The sequence below is a fragment of the Phalacrocorax carbo genome, chromosome 3 (genome assembly GCF_963921805.1).
Source record: "Phalacrocorax carbo chromosome 3, bPhaCar2.1, whole genome shotgun sequence".
NCBI classification, from domain to species: Eukaryota; Metazoa; Chordata; class Aves; order Suliformes; family Phalacrocoracidae; genus Phalacrocorax; species Phalacrocorax carbo.
Window position 1 is genome coordinate 53,688,584 of NC_087515.1, and position 27,977 is coordinate 53,716,560.

A 27,977-nucleotide genomic window follows, 5' to 3' on the forward strand; every position below is an offset into this window, starting at 1 on the left:
TGTCTCTGAAATCCATCTGAGAGGAGAAATGTTCTTTTCTAATAGAGCCAAAAGCACTTTTGGGAATGTTCATCTTTACATGACATAATTATCTCTCATGAACGTGTCTAATTACTTTGTTGTTTTTAAAGGCCCTTTCATGTTAATTGAAGCCAGTAACATTTGCTAACTCCCCTGTGTCAAGGGCTGGGGTGGGAACACCGTTGTGTCCTTGGAATATATTTTGATTGTTTATGGGTGACAGCACGGATGGACTTTCTTATGCAAACTCTTCGGTCACATCTTTATGCCGCCAGCTGGAGGTGGCTTTTGTAGGTGGGAAATGATCTGTGTTGATTAAACAAAACTATGTTACGTTTTTCAAAATAATTGTTGGCATGAATTAATTACTGATGCCACTGGGAAAAATAGGAGAGTAACACTTAGGAAACACCTCTTATGTGTAAAAACATGACAGTAGAGATGTAGGGTGATTCTTGTTTAACAGGAAGAGTCCAATTATGAGGCACAAATAAGAAGAATGCTTTGTTTGAAGTTCGTTACAAAACAGTAGTTGTCGTTACTCTGCAGCTTAGTGCTTGCACTACATGTTACGAAGTCTTACCACTCAAAAAGGCATGAGACATAGTCTTCTCTCGAATCACGTGCCCAGGAATCATTAGTGTCGTTGGGAGATCTGTGCACGCAGCAAGGACATTGGGAGAACAGGCCTATTAGGAAGACTTGATCGACGGAAAGTAATTACATGGAACAGATAGATGGTTTAATAAATTCGGTTGATACTAGAAGATAAAAAATAGCCACACAAAGCACACCCTGCTCTCTCTTTATAAAGACAAATAGCTTCAGTGGGACTAAATTTGAACTTCAGTGAAAGAAAAAGATCATTGTATTTGGCAGGGGAAGACAGGGGTTTATTTTTAAGAAAAGAATGGTTGTGGTAGGAAAATGGACAGTCAATTCAAAAGATCTAATTCATATTCACAGAAAAGCAGAATTAAAGGCATGCTCTTGCATTGATGCACCAAAAGTGTTTTGAATTTTGCCAGCAGCTTTGTTTCGGTGAACGTTTCACATTTCCACTGCTACCTGGGGGACTATTGTTAGAGATGCCAAGGTAGTGGCCTTTGTGTCCATTCAGGCTTCTCTTCAGAGACTGCCAGCAAGGATTTCAGTTGTTTTGTTCATCTTTTGTGCCTCTCTTGGGTTTTTTGTTTTGGTTTTTTTTTTTTTTCTTTCTTTCTTTCTTTCTTTTAGAGAATATATAACCATTAGAACTGAGATTCTATATCAAATTCATGTGGATTTCCACAAATCCTTCATTGGAGGATTTTCTTCCCCTGCTCTGAAGTACATGGAACCTTTTGCTTAAACCTTGCTCATCTTTACAAGTTCTTCATGAGGCAACACTTCGTACATCATGCCCAGCAATTAAGATTTTGTCCAGTTGAAGCAGAATGAAGACCGATGCTGTGCAAGCAACCATTGTCTTTTGTAATTATTAAATATATGCTACAAGCTTCTGGAATTTTTATATGCTGGAAAATTCTAATTGTTTTTGACATGAATTATTGTTTTTTGAAAGTCATGTACCAGTGTTTTTGTCACATTGAGACTGAAATGAGAAAAAAGAATTGGACCATAACTTACATCAAATGATGAAAAATGTATTTTTGAATGGACAAGGGGAGGGAGCAGAGCAGCAATGAATCTTCTGTACTTGTAACCATCCTTCTCAGAGCCTTCCAGGATTCTTCATGTCTTTTGGACTTAGACCTCTGTTCTTTTCTGGACAGGGACTCTGTATGCCTACAGGATCTGCTCTGTTATTGGAGGTCGCTAAACATTTAGTCTTATTTTACACTCGTGAAGGGTTGTTTTAACCTGGCAATCTCAAAGCACTTTACCGAGAGAGGAAGATTTTGTATCTCCATTATATGAAAACTGTGTCAGTCGGAAACAGCTGTCTGGAGTCACTGTTAACTGCACGCTGGTTAGTGCACTGGAACAGGTTGCCCAGAGAAGTTGTGGATATCTCCCTCATCCCTGGCAGTGTTCAAGGCCAAGCTGGATGCAGCTCTGAGCCACCCGGTCTAGTGGAAGGTGTCCTTGTCTGTGCTAGGGGTTTGGAACTAGATGATCTTTATGGTCCATAAAAAGGACCCAAACCGTTCTATGGTTCTATGGGATCTTTTGGCACTGGGCAGAAAGCTGAATTTAGGATTACAGCATTTGTGATCAAATTACCAAACTGAAAAGAAAATAAATTAAGAAAATGTCTTCCTTGATCTGCCTTTTACTTATGATATAGAATGATACAGTGGCCTCCAAGTGAAACTGCCTTCAATATTTCTGAGCTGGATTATAAGTGCTGTTGCACCGGGTTTTTTTTGTACAACTACTGTGTCAGAATCACAGTTCCCTTAGTGAGGTATCCAGGGTCTGGAAGTCCCTATTTAATGGTTAACCTGAAGATTCAAAACTAGCATTTTTGAATGCTAGTTCAAATGCTAGTTTGAATGCTAGTCTTTGTATTCACTGATACACCTGAAACTGTGTCTTACAAGCTTGTCTGTACTGTTGGCATCTATGTGGGTATTCACTCTTAGCTCTTTGACCTTGAGAATATGTCAGATTCTGATTTAGCAGTTGCATCCAGCTGCTGCCTTAACTGGTATTTGTAGATGAATACTTCAGATTTAGTTCTGACAGTCTATCTACCTGCAACAATTTCTGTATTTCCAGAGTAGAATATCTGTAACTAAATTTCCACTAAAATGCAAACTCATCTTTTTTATATATATATTTAAAATATATATATATATGTTCATATATTTTTAACTACCATCCTACTCAGCAAAACAAAGATTGAAAAATCAAAGGTAAGAGCTGCATCCTGAAGCAAAGTGTCCTGGGGGACCCTGAAAGCCAACATGTTTGGTGAGAACCAGCACTCCCTTTCCAAGCTTCCATCATGGTGTAGCAGTCAGTTCTGTGAGTCTTGACGTTTACCTGTCAAAAGACAGGGATAGGGACAAAGAAAGAAACATATGGATATTTGGATGGGGAGTTGAGATGCAGGCGAGGGGGAACAGCAGGATATCATGCTCCAGGTTGAGCCTGTTCACCATGTACTGTACTCCTTGATGTTCTGCTTCATGCAACACTGCACAATGTGTCAAGGATTCTGTGATAAACCCTGATATCCTGGTTTCCAGTGCTGGCTGACGTTATTTTATTGCATATTTTCTATGAAGATGGTTTAACCAAAGTTGTAACAAAAATAAACATTTTATTTGAGTAACCAAAGTACCTGGAGCCTTGATCCCTCCTTTTGCTCGCTACAGTTTTCTCCATAGCTTTGTCATGCAATAAATACTCAGTATATATTACTGGAAGAAAACTCTGTCTGGCAACAATCTGTCAGTTTGTGGTTTAAAGCTGTACCACCTGGCAACTGAGTTTTTATCTACTGCAACTCTTCTCAGCATCCAAAAATTATTTTTGAAGTAGCTCAATCAAACATCAACAGTGTTTTAAATAAAGTCTGAACTGTATATATGGCCAGATGAAGACCCTGATTAACATTATCAGGGACATTACCCAGGCAGATTCTAGTTCTCTTGAACAGAATGCTGTGCTTATGCTAATAATAATGACATAAATAGCAAAACCTCTACTGTCTTTAGCTGTGGAAGGTCAAGATCTAAATTCAAGATTTGATGCAGATTAATGATTATGGATATTGTACTTTTATACCTATTGTTACCTAATCTGTGGTGAATAACTATTGATCTTCGTATCCTGGTTTCTAAACCCCATAATGTTGTCCACAGTGATTTTTGTCTTGTTAGAAACATAACGACAGCCATAGATGAGCTAATATTTGACTCATCTTGAGCAATATCTTCTTTATAACTTTAATCATTGTAAAATCTTTAGGATGGAGATGCAAAAAATTCTGTTTCAAACAGAAGCATTACCTGTCCTCCACATTCTGTCTCCTAATCTGTAGTAGGGATTTTTCAGATACAGTAAATCTAGCAGTATAGATGTGAACAAATACATTTTATTTCTGCCACCCAAGCACTAAGATCTGTGTTTGACCAGCAATATATAGATAAATAAAACATCTATAGATAAATAAAATGTCTTCATTAAATATTGCCATCTGTAAAAATAGCTCCAGGTACTGAAATCTCTTTCTCTGACTGAATGTCTTACAAATATACTATAAATATGGCAGAACTACAGCATTGATTACCTTCTGCACAGATGCATATTAGGTAAGGAATCTGAGTTAAGTACTGGAGATGTAGTTATATCTTGACTGTAGATAATATCTTGATTGTTTCCTAGAGTACTATCATCCTTCATTGACTAACACACGAAAATCAGCTAGAAATAAAATGGTTACTGATGAAGAAAGTGGGGAGGCACCTAGATGAAGTCTTGTTTCTTTAGAGGCTGCACAAATGTCTTCTAACTTATGGTAGACTTGGGAATTCAAGAGAATTTAAATTTTTTTTTAAATTCATTTGAATTTTGAGTTTCAGGTCACTAGAAGGGAGACTCCCCAGCACTTGTATTTGTGAAACTGTCAAAAGTTTGGTATGGAAAGATAAAAAAAATGCTTTCTTAAATTCATGTGAGATGGAAGAAAGGGAACAAGCTTTTGTAGAGATTAAGAGATATGAAGTACATCTCAAGTTGAACATTCAAAATAATAGTCTTTAAGTGTTCCTGTTTAACTTCAACAAAACCATTCTCCAAAATCGATTGGCTTAATTGATTGTTGCGGCACTACAGGAACAACTGAGAGTGAAGATGTCAGACTAATCAGGAATAAGGTAACAACCAATTGCTAAAGCTCTGTTCTGTACATAGTGTGGCAAGTAGTGGAGCCTCAACAGTTCATGTGGTAGGAAAGCTGACTTGGGGCAGAGGATGGTTTCCTAAACTGGCAGGTTGAAGAATGATAGTAGGACCTGATTTAAATTAATCTTCTTGAGAAGAGAATTGCTATGCACTTTAGTGTCTAAAATGAGATCAACGTGTAATACTAATACCACATTTAAGGATACTGTATATATAGTATCAAAAATTTCCAATAATTGATGAATCAGAGAACATATTGATTAATGAACCATATCATATATTGATAATATCTCTTACTGAGAAGTCCTTAAGGGCCTACCTACTACTGCATTCTCACTTGATCACAGACTTGCATTAAGGGAAAAAGGGGTAATTAGGAGTTATAGTGAAAGATACATAGTTATAGTCTTAGAAACTTCATCTTGAGTTAATTTAAGTACATAAACATTAGATTAGCCATAGTATTCCTTCTGGATAATAACGTGTGTTTTCCTGTTGTTTATGAAGATGATGACGCCAACAGGCTTTCTGGCTGGACACCCCCTGAAGACTCTCCCCAAAATGCAGTGTGGAATGGTTATGAGCTGAAACTCAAAGCTCTCATAGGTAGAATCATGTATCTTGGCCAACAAGGGAGCTCACTAGATGGTAGGTACCATCACCACACTGCAGGGAATTTTCAGATGTGTTGAGGGAACTGTAAGAGTTGTAAGGGTAGGAGTAGTCTATACCACTGTATCAAAGACTGAGAATATTATTTCCATGTTTCTTATCAAATAACAGACATTGATGGTCAGCAGGCTGTACATGTTAACATGTCAGTGAGGATTACTATGATATCATTTTCTGTGCATCTAACTTTAATGCAATGAATCTTGCTGCCTCTCAGCTAAACCGTGGACAGGGAATTCTGTTAGTTAAGGCAGGGCTAGAGAAGTTTTGAGGTTCAAGGTCCTAGGGCTCAAGGACAAGTGTATTCTGTCTCTCTTTGTCTCTCTATCTCTGCTTCCCTTCTTTTCCTGAAATGTTTTGTGTTTTCCGTCCTCCACAGGAGGAACTTAACTCTTTGCATATGCAAAAACTGAACATTCTAATACATGTTACTTCAAATAGCTGCTGTTTACTGCCCATTGCTTAAATATCTAGGGCTGGTCTTAATAGCCTGGAAAACCTGCATCCTTTCTTCCCAAACCGTTTTGCTGAATGGTTTAAAGAAATAAAGAACCTTCTTGACTTATGTTTTTATTTTCAAAACTGTCTTCTAAAAGCCAAGGGGTGTTGCCACATATCCAACATTTCAGTTTAGAGCATATATGAACATAGTATGTGAAATTCTAAGTTGACTTTTTTCTTAACATCCATTCCTACCCTTCACAATATTGTCCTAGTATTGCATTATATGAAAGTGATGCAATGACTGTACCATTATGTTGTGGCAATACAGCATGGTAAAGTGCCATCTTTACACAATTATTTCTATTTTTCTGGACAAGTCATTAAGAGAGATTCTTGACTAATATAAATCTTGTCACTCATTTAGAAGCAGCTAAGGAGCTTCCTCAAAATATTAATTTTAATGAAATAATAAGTTACACATGTCATTAGTGAGTTTTGGAAAATCATTAGTTCAATTTTGAACTATTGGTACAGGTATTTTCTCTCTATAGTGAAAAATATATAAACTGAGTTATAGATAAAGTAAATAATCTTTAAAATTCTAGTTCTGTGGGAGCTTCAGAGTGAAGAGCCTGACATGCAGGGCATTGACAATGAAAAAGAATATCACAGATCAATTGAAAAGGCAGCTTCTGTGGTACACTGTTGTTGTGCAACATTTTGTAATATGCTGAAATATTTGTTAGAATAAAAACACTGGCAAGTTATTTAGCACATTAATGGACAGTCCGTTTTCACTAGTCATTTATTTTACTGCTAGAATAATGATGTAGTGCTTGTTAAGGAAAAGGAAAGAACAAGAAAGGACAGGATTAGCTGTAGTTTTGAGTCAGAAGGAGTTACTTGTCATATTTTTCTTTGTTTAAATACACAATGGTTATATACAGTATGACTAAAAAAGAATAGCTTTGACCTGGAGACCTCTCTTGCCTTAAGTAGAGCACCAGTTGCAAACAGAAGTATTATTATAACATTTTGTTAGGGTGGATTTGTCAGTTATCTCCAGAACTTCTGAAGATGGTTGGTGTTGTGTGCACAGACTTATAATACCATCTGTGTAACTGATAATATCGTTTCTGTGTATGTCCCTGTATCACTGGTGGAGATCCTTGAAACCAGTACTTGAAACTGTACTGAACCTGCAGGACGTACACTAAAGCTGGAATGAAGCAAGAGGATTAGGATCACTTTCAAACAGGGATGATATGCAAAGAGTCAAGGTTTATTAAACTCTCTGAGTTTCTTTTAGTTTATAAAGAAATAATGCTGTTTCTTGTACATTCAGTCATTCAGACTAGAGTTTCTCTTTTGGTCAACAAAACATGAAAACCTTGACAAACCAGTTATTCAGTTTGTCCCTCAATATTAGGACTAAAAATAAAGAATCTTGTGGTAGGGGAATGGATTGGCTGTTTGGTTATAAACTTGATTCCTGCTGGGCTTTGTCCCCAAATTTTAGAGTACACATCCATCTTGCAATCCCATTCATAGCTTCTAGACTTAGAATCATCTCTTAGTAAGCTGTATCTGTCATTAATATGAATATGTATATAATATGTATATGTATATAGTATGTATACAAGGTATATCTCAAGTACTCTCCAAAGACATTTGCGCTTTTTTTTTTGGTCAGCAGTTAACTGACTAGTTTAGACTATGAGTCACATTTTATTGGAAGTGTATAGCACCATCTATAATGTGGTTTCCAAATATTTGTCGTTCTTCTGTCCTGGATTGTGGCCTGTCATTAACTGCGGGTTTCTTATGCTAAGTGCTAATTAGAGGATTTTCTGAGGTCTGTATTAGGTTCTGCAGCCCTACATTGTGATATTTTTACTGATTTATAAATAAATTTTGTGTTATAGGATCATTTTTTAAAATGTAAATTTCTGAAAATCTGAACAGTATTTGAAGCTGAAACATTTAAAAGCAGATGTATATGTGAAAGTGTCTGTAAGACAATCTTAAGGAATAGATACAACATTGGTGGAACTAATTTTTTTAAAATTCCAATTGCATTCAAATTCCTTTTCATAGCTTTGGTTTTAGGTTTTGAATCATGGGTTTTATAATGTATAATTTATACAATTATTTTCCTTTACCAATAGTTCTTAAATGTCACCTGATATATGTTTATTTAATATATTAAAAAGCTTTGTGTTAAATTTTAAACATGTAAGTTTATATGACTGTAAATGCATGTGTGTGTCTGCATGTAACCACAGCATCTTTAATCTGCTAATCAATTGTACATACATCTGTATCCACTTTTTCTGATGGTTGGCACTCGGTCTCTGATGCAAGATGTTGGTGAAGAGGGAAAACAGAGGTTATTCTACATTCTAGCTTGTAATATAACCATGAAACATAAATTTTACTTATTTCTGTTTACAGAAAGGTCCATTTGATCTGTTTTCTAAGACGTTATCACTCTCTAAATACAACCAAGAAATTTTGCTTACAGTTGAGTGTGCAAGTCTTTGCAGTCATAAATTCCACATATGTATCATATACTTTTTTATCCATGAAAAACATCTGTTCTTTCAAAATAATATGGTTTAGTAGATTCAGATTCTTGCTAAATGTAGAGGGTGGGAGCTTACATTATTTTGACATTTTCAAATCTTGGAGACCTTTCTGGTCTCTGTCACTACCTATATTTACAGCTAGCAAAAGTGCCTTCAGATGCTGAGTTTTTAAAGTGGAAGCGTGTTGGTGAGAAGTAATTTGGGTTGAAGTTACTTTCCATTACCTTTATTATAATATTTGTGTTGAAGTATCTTATTGCTAACATGAACTTTCAGTAGGGCCAATCACGAATACAGTCTTTTTTAATTCAGCTGACAAGTTCTGTGGCTGGATGTTATGCATAATCTCACTTTACCTTGTTTCCCTTGTGGTAAAAAAAAAAAATTGATTTATATTTTATGAAAGTAAGTTGACTGCATTCAAACTTGGAGCTCCTTGTCAGTGTAGCTATCCAGATAGTCCCTATATAGAGTGACATACTATTTAGCTTTTCAGCATTTTGCTGCAAATAAGGTGTCATCATTCTTACCAGATATATGTATATACACACTTACAAATGAGATGGATGATTAAGATGAAAGCATTTCTTGGTCAAGGAGCTCAAGATCTTTGATTTCATTTTTAGCTCATCTAAAGTAGGTAAATTTGTAACATATCATTTATCATGATCTCTCTCATCAAACCCTCATACTGCTGTTATCTATACAACAGCCCTTATGAAATGACAAACACTTCCTTACACTTTTTAATCAATACATTGTGGCACGCTTTTTGAAAATTGCCAATACTTCTGTCTGTTCTCTGTTCAACATTCTGCTGGTCCAGCCCGTATGTTTTTGTAGCTCTTCTCTAATACAGCTATTTAGCTTTATATATCCTGTCAGGGAGAATATTCCTTTTCCTCATCATTCTTCCGTTATTGTGTGCCTTTTTTTCAGTGTTAAAATGTGATTTCTTCATTATTATTTTCCTCCACTATTTTTATACCTCTTTGACTGAGTCTCTGGCTCTCCTCTCCAACACTCAGCTTCTCTACTTATGCAAAATATCTCTTTGATAGTATGCCTGTTCTCTGTCACCTTGTTCAAAATCAGCAAATCACAGTGCTGCTGTCTGACTCTTTTTCTATGTTATGAAAGAAGCTGGTTTGATAGCAACCTCCTATGTTTATTGTACTCCTGCTACTGCTACTGTTGCAAAATGTTTCCTAGATCCATACTCATCTATGACATTTTCTCCCCTGTGTTTTTCCTGGAAGTATCTCTTCATATGTGTGACTTCAATATTTTATTTTTTTTCTGTTAATATAATTATTTTAAAAAGCTTTTGATTGTCATTTTTAATCTATGCAATGTTGTTTCCCTACCAGGGTTCACTTCTGTGTCTTCCTTTTCCTCCTGCTGCTCCTGTTTCCCTACTGTCTTTGTTTACATTTTAAAAATTGCAGAAAATTAGTCAAAACTGAATATTCAGTTGCAAATTTGAAAAAAAGGATCTACAGCAATAAAAAATTTAGTATAGCTAGTGAATATTGGTGTTTAACTGTCATGGTCCTGATCTGCCAACAGTCTGCACCAGCTAACTCCTAGGTAAAGCACCATTAACATTTTCCTACCTGTATGGGGTCTATTGTGCAACTGTGGATGAGACATCTATTTCGCAAGCCTTCCCTGATGTAGGAGCTCTTCCAAAGTTTTTCTCATTTCTGCGGAGAATAGGCATAGGGCAGTGGAATCATCAGTTCCTATAAATGTATGCAACTTAAACAAAGTGTTAATTCCCATCTTTTCTAACTATTCATGAAGCATATAGCATTTTTCAGTAATACTTTTAAACCTGAGGGGGTGCACATGGAATACTACGCTGTTGCAAAATTACTGATGGTTCTGTATGCTTAACCATCAAAATTGGCCATTACTACCAGGTTGTTTGGAAGATGTTTCTTTACATCAGGTGGAATCTCTTTGAAAATGTCTCTGAATAGCAAAAACATATTTAAAATACTAATATTTCTTTATAAAAGTAAACTTTAGAAAACCAAAACAAAAAAATAGCTCACAGATCTTACTCTGGAATGAGTGAGGGATCAGAACTAATAAAAAGAGTGAAAGCACTAGCAGAAGAACAGAAAATGAAAAGCACTTTTTAAACAACATTGGTGTACAAGTTGTGATCATTTTGTAATCAACATGAAGACACTTAATACTTTAAAGAATATTACTGTGAGATAAATGTTCTTCAGAAAATTAAGGTGCAGTGCAGAAAACAATTAGTTTTTAAAGCTTAGGGTGACAGCTTGAAATTAAAAAGCAGGCAAGAAAGTTCAAAGAAAATATCTAAAGATTTATAATCTAGTTGGTTAAACTCATGAGACTTGTACAAAGACCTGTTGTCATTTAATTGCTAAAGTGTCTACTAAAACAGAGCTAAATATCTTCAGTTTTTGCAGGTTCTTACGGATAAAACCAAGAGCATAAATATCTATACTTTTAAAAAAAAATATTTGAAAGTCATTTGGTAAAGACTCGTGGGCAGGAGCACAGAATGCCTCCAGTAGAGGGCATGGTCTGGGCGGTGCAGAAGCAGGACTGTCCTGTGTCTTTCCCATTGCAGCCTGGAGGTCAAAATAGGTTGGACCACTGTCCAAACTACAGTCTTTCTGAAGGGACTCAGCAGCACAGTGAAATATAGATTATTTCCATCTTTTTCTCACATGAAATGTGACAGTGGCTACACCAGATCAGATCAAAGATTCACCCTATCCTATTGGCAATCCATAGCTTCTGCCAGTAGCTTGTATAAATCAGTCTGGTAGTGATGTTTTCCAGGATGCTGTTCCACTCTTAGTCACCTTCTTTATACCTCTACGATTTTGTAGACCTCTATGGTATTCCCATTTAACTGTCGATTTTTTTTACCAAAAAGTCATTGTCTATTTAAGTGATTGTGCCATGGATGCTACTGATTATTCATTCCCTCTTTTTTGTATGTTTTCAGTTCTACCATATCCTGCTCTGAGATAGAAATGGTAGAATTGCACATGCTGTTGAAAATGAAGCACATCATGGATTTTTACAGCATTTGTATAGCACCGTTTTCTTGGGTGTTTTTTTTCTCTATTCCTCTCTTAATAATTCCTACCATTCAATTTACTTTTTTGATTGCTACTGAGCATTGAGCTGACATTTTCATAGAACTATCTATTATAACCCCAAGATCTTGTTTCTGTGTGGTAATAACTAGTCAAGACCATCACTCTTTGTGTAAAATCATTTTTCCCATGTACATTACCTTACATTTATCTACAATGAATTTCATTTTTCATTTTATTATTAGTCACTCAGCATCCTGCATTCTTCAATGTTTTTTCCAGTTGGCTTTCATTTTTACTACCCTGAATAAAATCATACCACCAGCAAACTTTGTCATTTCACTGTTCATTTCTCTTTTTCTGATGGTGAATGCTCAAGTCCTCGCACAATTTCCTTTTGGGTCTGCACTGAGAAAACTGATCATTTATTCCTGACCTCTGTTTCCTGTGTTTTAACCAGTTATTTGGCCACAAGGGAGTTTTCCTTTTTATTCAGTACCAGTGTAATTTCTATTACAAATGCTGAGGAAGCTTTTTTAATGTTTTAGTAACTTGAGTAACGCAATTATCTTCCATAAACTTTGCTACCTCACTATTTATTCCTTGGGTGCTCTGAAAAACAAACTTTTTCAGAATGTTTTGTAATAGGGTAACAGACTCTGTAACAAAACTGACAGCAATTCTGTTGTTGCTGCTTGTTACCGGTCTCATAGTTACTGATAATTACTATCAATATCTTAGCTTACCTATATCTGGACAACATTAGGTGAGTAGAACTGGTTTTTTTGGACACTGGAAGTTAGTAGAGAGCTAATAGAATAAGCACAGTAGGAATAGCCATTATTTTGACTGAGGGTATGCTGTTATTTGAACTATCAGTCAAAAGAAACATCTAATTAGATACTGTGGTTGCACACTAACACTAGGAATAAAATTTCAAACTAACCAAGAAAGTGAAATTTGAATTCTACATTCTATATTGTCAAAAACGTGGTTGACTAAATTGTGCATGATCTCCTATGCAGATGAACCTTTGTGAAATGCCATACATTTGAAACTATACAATCTCACCTTCAATTTGCAAATGCAGACATCCATTCTATAACTTTAAATATAGTTTCTTTAGATTATTTTCCTACATTCTGTGGCACATTCTCAATTAAGAAGCCAATGATTTCATGGTACTTTCCATGATCTGTTAGTACTTTGTTTCTTGTTGGACATCACATGGCTATTTCTGGGATATCACATGCTTGGTATGATGGCAGCAACAGGCTCTGCAACTTCTTCTTCAGCCTTCTTCCTTCCTTGGGTGTTTAACTGGTTGTGTGAAAGGCCAGCTGTGAAATAGGGCAGTAACCTTGGATCAGCCATCTGTGAAAAGAGCTGTGTGAGAAAGACCTGCAGGAGCTGTGGTCCCACTGATCTGGGAGCTGTGTTTAAGCTCAGATCCTGACCTTTGTTCTGTCCCTGGGCTAGGGTATTAGTTTGCTGTGTCTGGATGTGTATCTTCTTATTCCTGACATTGACTTGCTCACTTGATTTCCTGGCCTGAGCTGGGACCAACCTCATCCTTATGGACTTGCTTGGTGACTACTGGTCTGCAAGTGGCCATCGCTGCACATGGCCTGCTCACCTTGCTCAGGTGCGGTGGCTCTGAGCCCCTGTTGGCCAGACCCTGGCTGCCATTTGCAATACCGTCACTGTTGGCTCCTGGCTCCACTGCTCTTCCCCGGCTGTGCTGTGCCCTGGCAGCTGAGTGTTCAAGATCTCTGGGTGTGGAGCTGTCCAGTCATGGCTATTTCCCTAAGCATGCTGCTGTCCATACAGAAATTTCAAACAAGTGTGCATGTTCTCAAATTCAACTTAGACAAAAAGGAGGAAACCAGAGCTGTGCTGGAGCTGATCAGTACAACTGGCTTGTAATTCATAAACTTTTCTTAGTTTATTTGCTGAAATTGTGTTCAACTGGATCTGCTGCTCATGCTGAAGCCTACACTGTAAGAAATGTGCCACCCATGCTTAGTTTTCTGAAGCAGCTTCCCCTTCCCTTGTGTGCTTAGGCTTAAATCCAGAAGACCCTGCATGCAACTACAAATAGGCCAGTTCCAGACAGTTGTTATCACTGCAGGTCATGCTCAGTCCCTTCAATGAGGTAAAAAGCAGCTCAGGGTGATGGTTTGTGGGGGACGTTATGGTTGGTGCATAGTGGTTTCCCCATTCACAAGGAGTACATTTTCAGGGACACCTGGAGACTTTTTGATACCATTAGTCTTGAACACTTTGCTGATGTACAAATTATCAATGTTTGTCTCCCATGTATCATTTTCCAAACTTTCAGCAGTCTAATGAAATTCTTTCCCCCCCCCCCCCCCCCTCTCCCGTGTTTTGCTGTGTGGTAGAATCATCACAATTGTCTTTTTCTCTTTTGCTGCCTTCACTCCTTATTGTTAATAGGAACCATGCTAGCTTTAGTGTTAAAGTTTGCTCCTTTGTCTGAAAATCAAACTGAAGGAAGGAAGAGTATCTTATGAGAAGTGAGAGAAAGGTGAAGCTTATGTAGAGGTCAGGAAAGGGAATGAAAAGGTGGGAAGGTAATTACAGAAGTTAGATGGATAACAAGATAATGAAGGAAGAATTGGGGTGAAATATAAAGAAAGTGAACATAAATGATCCTGTGTCTCAGACAAGGGAAGCAGAAGATTCTTTCATGATAAAGATTGAAAGAGAAAGCCTAATAACTTTTTCTCTGCCCAAATTCCAGAAATTTAAAACCAATCAAATACTATTCTTTTTGCATTTTTTAATTAGTTGAAACTTTTTAGGGGTATTTTTTGCACACAGAAATTTTTCACTGAGAAGGAAGGAGTTAAAAAGATAAATGTCCCCCCTGTTGTCTTTGTCCATTACTTCCAATATTCCCCTTTTTACACATGTATTATATCCTTTTCAGCCAAATCGGATCTTTTCTTGATATCCTCTTACTATCGTTTGTAGTCCTTGTTACAGTGACAAGTCCATTTCTTGTTTTTTAAATAGCTGTGTCTTCCACATACTTTAATTACCCAAGCTCCACAGACATTCTGCAAATTGTATTTGAGTCTCAAGAAAAGGAATTACTTTTTAAGGTTTAGTCTATTTAATATCGTTATCCATACTGCAAAATGCCACAGCTGTTTGTCATGAGTTCTTGTGTACAGCATCACCAAGTTGGATTCATCTCAGCTAATTTTAGAGGTTTGCAATTTAGATATCTCTACCAGACCTAGTAGTCCTAAATCCCCACAACAGAGAGAAACAGACCCTTTTAGGTGTAACTTATCTGACGTATCTATATCTTTTTTTATTTCTTTAGGATGAATTTAATCAAACCATAAAAATACCTATTTTTCTCACTAGACTATAGCACAACCAGTTTAGATGAATCTAGCTGTCAAATAAATGCCATTCTCATGGTCTAAATTAGATAGGCAACATAAAGAATAAGTATCACCATCAACAGGTAGAAATGTTTTATGAATTTGCATCTGCATACATATGTCTGGGGAGGAAAGCTATGTGCTCTGTGAAATCTTTGCAGGTAAAGCTGGGCAATTACAAAAGAAAAGATTATAGGCAGAACATATCAGATGTATTTTCAGAAAGTGAACAGGATCTTTTAAGCCATCTCTCTTTTTTTAGGTGAAGAAGTGCAACCTCCACACTTTTTTAAATTTAGCTTTATGTGGAAATTTTCACTACTTTAAGACTACTGGGCTTATATTGCAGATGTTTTTCCTCCTACTGTATTGATTCAAGCAAAGTCCTTAAAGTGAAGACAGTTGGAAAAATACTTTTTTTTTTCACGTCTAACTGTGTTTTTCGTTATGTGGGTGCAATTTGCTAAAATGGTCTGAGAGGTCTCTGACAGTCAGTCTACGTTCTACAGATCACAACTAGTCTAAATGTAAATATAATGGAATCTGAAACAATGTTAGCTTTATGTAATTTTCAGTCTGTTGAAAGACTTCCTGTAGCTGTGTCCTCTTTTAAAAGCTGAGTTAAAGGAAAGACTCAGTAATCATTACCATCTATATGAAAATGCAGTTCAAATGAAAACACTAGGCTAGCTCCTAATATCGCTATTCAGATTTTATTCACTTAAACAGTCATGTAGATGATAATGGGTGTTTTGACGGATTAGAGATTTCAGTATCAGGTCTATAGTCATTATGACTAATGTTTTCTGATTAGCTAGTCATGCATATCAAAATAATTGGTCTGTGCTATCACTAACATGTATAAAGCTCCCACAGCACATTCATCATTAACAACACAGAAAAAAGGAGGTAATTCAGGTCCTAAGGAGCTTAAAAGTCTAAATGGGTAGACAGTACAAAACATTGGGATACACATCAGAGGAAGCTACTTTCTATTTTCATATAAAACACTAAAGGGAGAGAACAGTTTTAATACTTTTTGTGATGGGATATTTGTGAGGAAATGGGCTTTGAAGAGGTTATAAAAGGGAGGGTATCTCGTTGGGATGAGAAGGCAGGTCCCAACATAGATCATAAATGAGCAGCCTTTTGCATTTATGCCTTCATAAGTTTTTTTGGCTGGTACAAGTAACATAATTAAATGATTTTGATAGAAGAAACCACCAAGCATTTTACTAAAACTAGCTTGTAATAATGTCTTTATTTGATGATATTTGAAAGTTAAAACTGCAAATTAAGGATTGTTTTCTGAGTACATATATATTCATACATATTAGCCATGCCTATTAGCCTGGTCCCCATTAAATGTACATTGTTTGAAAGTTACTAAGATGTTGGAAGTATAAAATTATCAATAAATTGCTTTTGAAGGTGGAACAACAGATTTTGTCTATATCAGACCCACTCCTGCTTTTTAAGTAGGAAAATTCCACCTCAGACTTCTGATATTCAGGTTTGCATAATTTATTGTATACTTCTCTAAAATGGAAGCAGTTGGTCTGATCTTATGCAGCCTGCAGTGTGGCTTATTCGAACCCTCCTGATTTTTCTATGGCTAATTTGATGATCTACATCAACAAATAGCTAATATAGAAAATACACTAGGGAGAAAAGCAGAATGTGAATTAATGGCAAAAACATTGGGAAAGATTTTAATGGAGACTAGTGAGAATACATGAAACCTGTCGTCTGTGTATCTTGGATCATTAAACTGTAAGCTCTCAGTGAACAGCGGCAGATCAACTGACCCCCTCATCTTTTTCTTTGGGATTTTATAACTACCCATGTTGGTACTTTCCCCCTTGAATCCTTGGCCTAGTGACTCCATCTCCACAACCCTTTCTCTCTGCCATTTTAATTTTATCCTTCTACAAACTTTTTCACAGCTCTTTCTCACGACTTGGTCATTCCTTCGAAGGCTGAGTCAAGGTTATGATGGTGGGCGCTAGACCTTAGACACTCTTGAACACAGATAACTAAGCCTAAGGTGGAGATGGCAAGGAAAACTGCTTACAGAGGGCCTTATGGAGAGGGGGTTACAATACTTAGGATATTCCTGTGTCTCCTGATACTTTGTCTTGCTCCAACACTTCTCCCTTGATCTTTGTCTCATCTCCGTACTCTAGAACTGCCCTCAGATATGCTTTCGATATTTCTGAGTGGGAAGTCATTAAGTTTCTTCAACAATTGCAAGCTTCATTCATATAAGATCAGTGGCAATCAGCACCATGACATCATGTTAATTACATATAACTCATTATGATTCTAGCTTGTAATTATTTCTCATATATTTAAAGAGCTATTAAACATCCATAGAAGTGCATTCAGTACAAAATATACTGGAGAAAAATTATTGTTGTTTTCTTGACCTGTCATCCATTCCTGCATGACAGGGGTGCTGTTGCCCAGCACTGAAGGGTATTAAACTTTCAAAACTGATCCTTAACCCCACCACTGATGATTAGTTTGAGCAATTAAGTTTACATATGGCTTAAACTCAGGTTTTTTGAGATGTTATTTCTGGACGTGAGAAAGGTGATAAATTTAGCCTAACATGTTACTTTATCTCTTCTGTCATGTTATTTGATGGTTAATATAGAAAGATAATAAAAATTGAAATAATTTATTTCTAACACCGTGGTATGACCTGAGGCTATAACTTAGCTCATTACCAGAGCTACCTTAGTAGGTTAGCCTATGCATACTTCTGCTTTGAATTCTGAAAGGTCTTGAAACCTTCAGTAGCCATTCTTGATCAATTAGTTTCTTGCTTTATGTTTTACTGCAGTTTTTGTTAGGAAATTTTGTTAGGGAAATACCAGTGCTAGTTATTGCTTGTAGTTTTAAACCAGAAACAAAATGAAAAGAAGAAAAAAGCCTGATCAGCTCAGACTTGGTTTCTGCTTGCTCCCAAATGGATAATTCTAAATTTCCTACTTGATGAGACATTAGTGTAATTTGTATTCTTTCAAAGTAGATGTCCTCCTTAATGAATGGAATCTCAGAATGATTGAAATAACTTCTGGAACTCAGAGAAAATAAATAATATATAGGAAAAATGGGGGAATCTGGTGACATTTTTTAAACGTAGTGGAAAAATATAGGAATTTTAAGCTAAAAGCTTAATTGAAATTCCTAAAAGTGCTTGGAGGAACAATCTAACACTTGCTGTTATCTGAAAGGATCCAAGAACAAGAGTAACAACCAGCACATGTTTATCAAAAAACAGGTCATGTTGAACTGTGGAGACAAGAAAGCAGTAGATATCACACACTCAACTTTGTAAGTTTTTCGACAATTTAGCAAACTGGGGCTCCAGATATAGATAAAAACACAGTAGGGTAGCTATGAACTTGTCTACTGATCTGTAGCTGGGGAGTAGTTATTAGTAATTCATCATCAACATGGAGGGATATATTGAATGGGTCTGCCCTACATCTGATATTAATCAATATTCTCATTAATGACCTGAGGATGGAATAGAAACAATACTTATTAAATCTGTAGACATCACCAAGATAGGAAGGACTGCAGATAAACTAGAGGACAGCCTGAGAATGTGAAATTCTCATGACAAACTGGAAATACAGAAATAAACAGCCATGCTCAAAAGAGGTCAGCACAGAGTATTGCACTTGGCTGGCAGTATTCAGCAACAATTACAAGATATGTTACAACAGGTGAAGTAGATAAGCATTTGGAGGTTCATTTTAAATCATAGACTGAAGAGGTACCAATTAAGTGATGCCCATAATGTTAATCAAAATAATATACATCAACAGATAAACAGAAGTATAACCTTCAAGATGTCTTAAAAAAAAAAGAAAAAGGAAAAGAACCTGATTGTGCTCAGCATTAGAAAGACTTCAGCTAGCAAATAATGACAAGTTTAGGGAGCTGCACCTAACACTATTTCAAGAAAAGTCTAAGAGAAATGTTTTTACCTTTAGACAGTATTATGAATAAAAAAGGAATGACCATATTGGGGTTGACTAGCCCTTGAAAGAGAAAACAACTGCAAAAACCTGCTGCAAAGATAAAGGAAATAAATTGGTTTCCATATGTTTGGTGGAAAGTAGAGGACATAATTGTTACATTTCGGCACAGAAAATTAAAGCTAAAAATAAGGAATATCTTCTTAAAAATAAAGATATTGAAGTACTAGAACAGATGACCTGAGGAAGGAGGTTGTGAATTCTCTGTACCTGCAGATGGGAAAGGTATTTCTTGGGACTCCAGACAGGATACATTCCCTTACTTTCCGTGAAAGATTTGGTCCTGTAAGTGTTCTCACAAGGTCAGTTAAAGTAGACCAGTATAGCCAGGCAGTTGTGCATTAAATGAATTTTGCTATGTTGAAACAAGTTATGAGATTAATTCACCAGTGCAGATGGAAATGCTTCATTTGGCTACTAATTTATCATGTGAATAAAATGAAAGACTTTTTCTTCTGTGCTTCCAAGTCCAATTTATCTGAAGCTTGACATATTGAAGATGGCTTCTTAAAAAGTTAGCCTATGATCATGTACTGAAAAATGCTTTTGGACCTATGAGAAACTCAGCTTTGTAAGGTCAACTTTCTGGTGGCATGTCTTCATTTTACAGTTGTCAACAAAATGACAGATCCTTGTTGCACCATCTTTAAGGATAAGGGTAATGTAATAGTAGAGACTCAAATTAAATGGCTTCTCAGAAGACATGCTGATGTAGCAGCTGGTGTGGGAAAGCTGGAAAAGAGTGTCCAAATCAGTGGATGAATTGTTGATGGTAAAAATAGACTATTATGGGATCCTTGCCCCACAATTAAATATTTGGAATATGGACCTGAAAATTGAGATTGCTGTGACTTCACCTTCTCAGAAAGGAGTAACTGCAGATACAACATATTTGTTTTTCCCTCAGTCTTCCCCCACCCACCAATGTATGTAACTGCAAAGAAGACTAGTAGTTATAATTTAATTAATTTATGGTGTTAATGCTCATGATCAGTATCAGAATCAGCATTTATAAAGGGACTTCCATTTTTTTTAACTTGTAATTTGCTGTGTCTGCACATTCTTGCTGAGTGCCAGTATTATAAATTGTTAATGGAAAGCTTTATGAAAACTTATAGACCATGATGGAATGAGGAAAGATGAGGTTCTAAGGTTGATGCTGCAGCAATTTTAGTGATTACTGGCATGGTGCCATAATTACAATTCTTATTAATATTACTATATCAGAGCTGGTGCATGAAGCAGATTTCTTTGTTCCTGTTTCTTTTATTTCCTCTCTGAAAAAGGATTCAAGATGATACAGTCTCAGCCAAGGGCCACAGTAAAATACATAGTGGCATTGACAAGTCAGTAAAGAGTTTAACCCTGACCATCAGCATTATCTTGTATGCTGACTTTTAGCATTTGCATTTTTAATTCAGTCTTTGTTACTCCTGGTGATGCTGCTCAGGACATACACCTAATGATGTAACTGCACTTTGTGAGACAAAGATCAGCACATCTGCATAAAATGGTGAATGGATTGCTGAAAATCTCCATTTACACTTTCCTCCTAAAATCAGAACGTTCCTCTTGTCGTGTTGTGCCTTTCCAGCAGCCTTGCTATAGCAGACATTTAAAAAGTTATTCTGGGTCTCTGAATAGATCTGTGCTGCTTAACTGCTATAACTCATTTTATTTTAAATTTGTTTCTTGTGTTTCAAATTTGTACATAGGGGATGTGTTTGGGGGTACTTTTTATATTCATGAAAAAGGAAAAAAGTAGGAAAGTGCTAAGAAAAATGAATATTGAGCTAATGTAGTCTATTTTTGCACAGAGTAAATATCAAGCTAATGCGTTAGATTTATCCTCTGTAGTAAATCAGCGATACGTCTCATTTTAGGCCTCTCCTATGACTGCTATTTTTTACTGCAGTATTCAGTCATGCTGATTTATGCCATACCATCCTGAGAATATTTTGCAGAGTGTTATCAATAATATAATTTTATCTTTGGGTCCAGATGGAATGAGCTTAGAACACAAAGCCAGTAGAAAGCATGATTCCTGCCACGAGTAGTTTACTGCCGGAAATAAACTTGGTATAAAATGAGGCAGGAGCACAAGAAATCAGGGAGTGGAAGACTGGATCAGGAAAGGCATCAGCCCAGTTAACAACATATTTTTCTTGCAATACCTTAGTTTAGATTTTTGTTGTGGATTCTAGCTTGAATGGAGTCTAATTCAGAGACATTCTCAGTCCTAGTTTTAGGAGCCTCAGGCAAAATATGAGTGAACAGAGATCCAAATGTCAAAAATTTTGTCATGTTTTGTTTGGATTCACCTCTCAACATTGTACTACATATTAAATAGTTCAGCATAAGCCTTTTTTTCTTTAGATGACCAATTTTAATCTCAGAACTGTGTTTTAGACTGATCTGAGAAGCGTGCTTTCAACCTTCTGAGTTGTACTTATGCATATGAAAAGTTTTTATGTCTGTGAGTGTATGCATGTGTGTTAATTTTCCACAAAAACTCAATTCAGTTTAAATTCTGCTGTGCTTTATGTTCTGCTGTGGTGATTACTATTCCCCTGGGAACCATAATGAAAAATACCTGATAGATCAGTTGACTAAAATTAATATTGGATACGTCACAGATGTACTGTTATGTAGCAAGAAACGTGAAAACAAGAAAAAGCGTTTAAAAATTTCTTCTTCCAGCAGTGTACATCTTCTCTGGAGACATCTATATTTTCTTAGAAAAAAAGTTTTTTGGATGACATTGTTCTCTGAAGTTGAATTGGGGAAACTAGTTGCACATTTTTGTTAGGACTCCTACGAATAGGAATAACATGAAATTGCTAGGCATTTTCATTGGCAGGACACAGGGTCTGACCTTTGTCACGTGAAGGACATGTAAAAATAAAGTCAGTCAGTCATGTTTAAAAATATTATTCCAGATTATGTTACCACAGTAAATATGTTAGGAATCAAATATACATAAAAAGTATATTTCTGATGAATGTAGGGAGAAGCAGGAGAATGGGGAAGAAGACAGTGAAAAACTTTTGATCTCTAAGGGACTGTTATTGATTCTGAAGTTCGTCACTGTTAATGGGTCAAATCTCCACAACTATTCCTCTTGATACTGGGAAAAATCTGTTTAAAACTTCATTCTGGTCTCAGTTCAACATCTCATAATAAGCTTGAGTCTCTGAACTTGGAGATGTCTAGTCTAGATTAAAACCATGCTATGGGTCTTCCACCATTTTCTAAGGAATAGCAATAGCCATCCTAAAAAGGGGTTTACTCAAAACAGTGATCAGGATTCCATGTGAAATCAAATTGATTAGCATTGCCCCAGGCTTGGACAATTCTCTGCGTATCATCTTCTGTTCAATAGTTTCACAAAACAGAATGCGTTTCATTTCATTTTCCTTAAAAATTTACTTGGCCTAATATCTTGGCAGCAGTTTACAAACTTTGCTAGGTTATACTGCTGCCAGCAAGAATAAAGAAATGGTTCCCACTCTTCCATTAATAAAACCAAATTTGCTAAATTAAATATTTGTTTTCTTGCTGTGATACCAGTCAAACTAATCTTTTAAACTTCATCCAAGGAAATATTCATGCAATTTGAACTCACTAAAACTTGCAGCTAGACAAATTTAGACTAGGAGCAAGATGCAAATTGTGGAGAGCTGGGGTAATTAATCTCATACATCACTTGCCAAAGATTACAGTCGATGCTCATCAGTGGTAAACTCAAACTCAAGACAGGATGCATTTTCCACGAGTTACAGTGTAGTTCACCTATAACTATTGATCAAGAATCAGGATTTCCTGAAAAATGTTAAGAACTAGACTGGGCAAGGTAAGACATAATTTTTTTATTTATCACTTATAAAGTCAAATGGTAGCCTGTCATTACAATTTTGTTAGTGATTTTCCATGTACATCGAATATTTTTATTTGTTTTTGTGTGTTATTTTTTTTCTTCCTGACAGGTGCAGCTAGTTACAACAGTTTTTATGTTTTTTGCAAAAATTTCTGCCAAGCTGTGAAACCTGGGAAACTGAGGGTCCGCTGCAGTGTGTGTAAACAAGGAACACTGACGTTGACAAGGGTAAGCTTGTTTGTTTGTTTGTTTGTTTCAAGGTTTTGGAGTATATGAAAATAATACATCTAGTTTTATCTATTTGCATACATGTGGCTATGTATATATGTATTGCTACTTAATTTTTTTCTTGCTGCTTGTAACTGAGAAGAGTAATTCAAAGTTTTGTGAACATTTCACTCACCTCCATTATTTACAGCGCACACAGGGAACACATTGCAGGCTAGAGCTCCAATCCTGTAAAGACATTCTTAACTTAATATTTTAAGGAGTAATGATTAACCTGGTAGTATGCACAGTGTGTACAACTACATGTGTACTAAAGAGCTGGAATTCTAGATGTTTACACAAAGCTTGGAGCAGTTGTTAAGGTCACAGAAAGACCTGGATTCAGGTCATGATTGTGACCATTATGGAATGGGACAAGGAGGGATATAGTGGCTGTGAAGTTGAGAATATTAATCTCTCCATCTTAGCTGCCACATGTAAAGCCAAGGGAAAGTTTTTGTGCTGGGACAGAAAGTTAGTAGGAGATCTGTCAAGCTTGGTTTGCATCCTAAAGTGGGAGACCATTGTTTGACTTCAATGTGCAATAGTGTAAAGTTTTGGAGTTGGCTTTTTTTTTTTTTTTTGTCTAAGTGCTGCTGAATTTCACTGGTTGTGCTACTGGGGAATGAGAGTCCTTTCTCATAAATCACAGTATTTGTCAGCCAGGTTTGTTATGTGAGAGGCTTAGGTTCTGCAGGAGAGTAAGCCTTACCATGCTATAGACCAGGGTGGAGGCTTTCCTATTTGGCACACGTTTAAGTATTTAAATTTAACTTCACTACATTTTAAAGTGGTTAATTTCAGCTTCTTGTTCTTGATGTAGCTCAGTGCTTCAATGTCTTTACATGTAATAACACAGTGAGAACCTTTAAAACCCAGCTCCTATATTCTCATTGAAAAGAATAAACCTTAGCAATGCTTATACACATCTAATCCAAAAAGCTACAACAACAAACCCCCTCAAGCTCTGTGTGCTATTCTTGAGCTATCTGCCTATCTCTGATTTATTTCAGAGGCTTGGAAGTGTTGCATTTTGTGGTGTTCCAAATGAACACACCTAAGGGTAATTGTTTTCTCCAAAAAGTTGCATTTATATATTGGTGACTAGTAATAGGCTTGAATAATATATATAGCAACATACAACAGAAGTTGCCATTAATGTACACTTCCACTGGTATAATATTCAGGATGGATAAAAACACAGACAACATTGTATTACGCTTGAATACAAGCAGTCAGTGCTGCTGAAAGACTTTGCTGTTATCACTAGGTGACTTTGAACCTTGTGTATTGCATTGACAGCACGCAATGTGTCCCTTGCTAGACTCACTGGATTCCTTCAGCATGCTCACTTTTGGAAATTATGACTTTCAGACCTCTGCCATTTAGTCTGGAATCGCTATGTTCCTTGTATTAAGTAGACTTAAATAAATTTCCAAATTCTTCAGTTTCTACAGTATCTACTAAATAGCGTTCTTCATTTTAGAGACTTAAAAAAAAAACCCAAACCAAAAACAACTCTCTGTTGTCTCCCAAGAATTCCTCACAGCTCCACTATAAAAACCCAATTATAAAAAGTTCCAGTATGGCATATTTCTAAATACACTTTTTGTATCTGATTGTCTGAAATGTACATGGGCCTACATTCTTTTGGCAAATATAGGGTCAATAACACAATAAATATACACAAGCTGATAATTTCCATTGGATGAGCATAGTGCAGCTGCTTCTTTTTTCTATTAGCATATTTTAACAGTAGATATGAAAAGAAAGTAGCTGGAAACTTGCAGTGGAAGCATTTGCAATTTTCAAGATTGATTCAAAAAATCCCAGCTTTCAGAAGATTTGAGAAGGTACTTCAGCATACAAACAAGAAAAGGGAAAATATCTTTTAGAGAGTATCAAATGATAATCTTTGGTTTAGTTTTTAAATAATGCTTGCCTATGAAGGTAATTTGCACTTAAGGTTCTTGTTACTTTCTCCCCAAAACAAAGAAAACCTGTTATTATTCTTTTCCTCTCGAATTCGAGCGCAGCATGGTAGTTGAGAACAGTGAGTGTCCTGTTCCAGCTTTTTGGACTGGCAGTCCTCAGGGCTTCCAAAGGGCGATATTTGCAATATGGGCACACTTATTGCTGTGACTGTGCTATGCAACAGTCAGTTTGCTTTATAAATTCATACCATCTACCTCGGTTCTGTGGTTATGAAGATTAGGTGCAGATTCGGCATGTACTTGGCCCTTGTGACCTCTTTTCTTCTCACTTTCTGGTCCATATTCCAGGGAGACAGAAAACAATTCCAGCTGGGAAAGCCTGAAATATGTACTAAGCTCCGTTTGTTTTTCAGTACTATGTAGAGACCTGTCTGCATTAATGCTAGGCAAAAGTGTGAGCCTCCCAGCAAGTGTGTTGTATCTACTCTGTTTTCTTCAATGCATTGCAGTCTAGAGTAGGCAAGTTATGGCAGGCTGAAAACACTACTGTCAATCGCTTGTCCTGTGCATATTAAAAAAAAATAATAATGTAAGATAGTGTATCGCCTCTAACCCTCTGTCTTGCCCCTCCAATCGCAATGGACTGTGCCAGTGGTTACTGATAAACATCTGCTCTACTGGTACTACAATTATTTTCCTCTTATAGAGAAATTAGTCAAAATAAAGTTGACATAAGCAAAGTAAAATAAAGCTTGTCTGTACCACCATACTACAGATTTGTCAGCAAAGCCATTTTTTTAAAGATCTTTTTTTTAAAAAAATTATCCATAAACTGTGCCTGACCTTTACAGGGCAACACAGCAAGTTTCCTGAAAAGCTTTCTTGTGCCATAAGCAGCAAAGCACCATGTAAGCCAGCGTTTTTTACACTAATTCTTTTATTGAGATGAAAGTGAATACCTGTGTAAAACCCACACAAAGCTTTGGGCAGCCTTAACTTACTCTACATGCTAATTCTTTTCCTACCTAAGCCACAAATGACCAACCTAATTAAATCGAGCTTTCCGTTTTCATGGTGTGTTGACTGACATTTTAAAATATTACTTATTCATTTAAACAGTCTTATTCTAATACCTTATTTAACTGTCATGCCTATTTGCATAGCATTATTTTAATATGATGCTCAGACTAAATTTATGATACTGTATTTCTATGAAATTAGAGCCCACTGTTTTTATTTTTACCAAAGACATCCATCTAAATATTAAATTTGTAAATTTTCCAGATGACACTTAGGTTGGCGTTTTATGAACGTTTCATGACCTCATGCTTTATGGGAGATATATAACAGATTGATTTAATTATGAGAAAGCATCAGTCACTGTAAAAGTATCACGTATCCCTAGTTTCTCTAATTAATCAAGCAAAATCATGTCTGGAAAGATTGGAGGTGGGAGCCTTGTGTAGACCACCTACAAGCCTGTCAGCAACTTTCTTCAAATAGCTCAGAAAGATTAGTAATTAGTTTCACCCTGCTTTCTATCTTTTGTTGCTTTTAAGCTTTTAAAAATATTTATTTCGTATACATGCAATGCTGCACTTTGTTTCAGTAGCTGGGATTCAGATAATTAGGGCATTGGTTTTTCCAGGAAAAAACAAACAAACAAACAAAACAAAACAAAACCAAAACCAAAACCAACCAAACAAACAAAAAACCCACCCTGATTATAGCAGTCACATTTACAGTTCCTTTTTTGGAGCCATAGCAGTGTTAACATTTGTAGTGTTAACTCTGTAATGGAAAGGAAAATGCCTATCTGCACATGGAAGGCCTGATTCTGAAAACTGGTGTACACCAAGCTATACGCATAAAGCACACGTCTTCAGTGTAACTGGCTCTGCAGCATACTCCTGGTATAAAAGACAGTAACATTTCATTTGGTATCTGTCATAATACAAGATTTAGCCAGAGTAAGAATATGGATTGAAGTGCAGTAAATAGACTTTAGGTCTCCGTACTCAGCCACAAGTGATATGGTGGGTCCATTTCATATACCATGGGGGGTTATATTTGGATCTGTTTTAACTCCCTGCAGGTCAGATGACACTTAGTTTCTGGCACTGACAGCACATCTGGATTTAATTCAGTAGCTGGTACATACAGTTCTCTTGCCGTCCCTGCCCTCCGTGCTCAAGAGGAGCCTCCTGGGTTCACAGGTTTTGTTAAGATCTCTGCCCCAGAACTGCTGTTTCATAAGTTGCCATATTAGGGCTATTACTTTCATCAATTGCTTCTCATCTTAAAACTAACAAAGGAATGGACTTTTGCTGAATTTTCTTTCCCCTGGCACCATGAAAATCCTGTCTTTTAGGTACCTTGTCAGTTAGTGTAGGCTCTGTGCTACATCAGAGCTTGCAAGGGAAAAGCACTTGAAAAGTGTCTTTCAAGTGTCTTCCAGTGAGTGACAAATAATAGGCCATAGATAGTTTAACTGGTCTTCCTAATTGATGATAGTGTAGTATTTTGAATTTGACACTTTCCTATTTCCTAGGAAGAGAGAGGTCTTTAATACAGTCATTGTCTTTGAGTTCGTACTTCCTAACTCCATTTTAACTGAGTCATTTAAGTATGGCATTTTCTTTTTAATGAAGATACTTAGAAAAAATTCTCAGTAATATAAACTAAGAAGGCAGTTTACTTTTTGAGTTCTTTTTTTTAATATATCATTGTGAAACTCATTTCCACAGTGCA

The 27,977-nt window shown here is 36.3% G+C and overlaps 1 protein-coding gene across 2 annotated transcripts in view; it reads left to right on the forward strand.

The window, feature by feature from the left end:
• PRKN (parkin RBR E3 ubiquitin protein ligase) overlaps positions 1 to 27,977 on the forward strand; it is a 775,925-nt gene that overhangs the window by 270,876 nt on the left and 477,072 nt on the right. For both annotated transcript variants that reach the window (XM_064446939.1, XM_064446938.1), the window contains exon 4: positions 23,135 to 23,253. In XM_064446939.1, the coding sequence (XP_064303009.1) occupies positions 23,135 to 23,253 (119 nt within the window). The remainder of the gene's footprint in view (positions 1 to 23,134; positions 23,254 to 27,977) is intronic.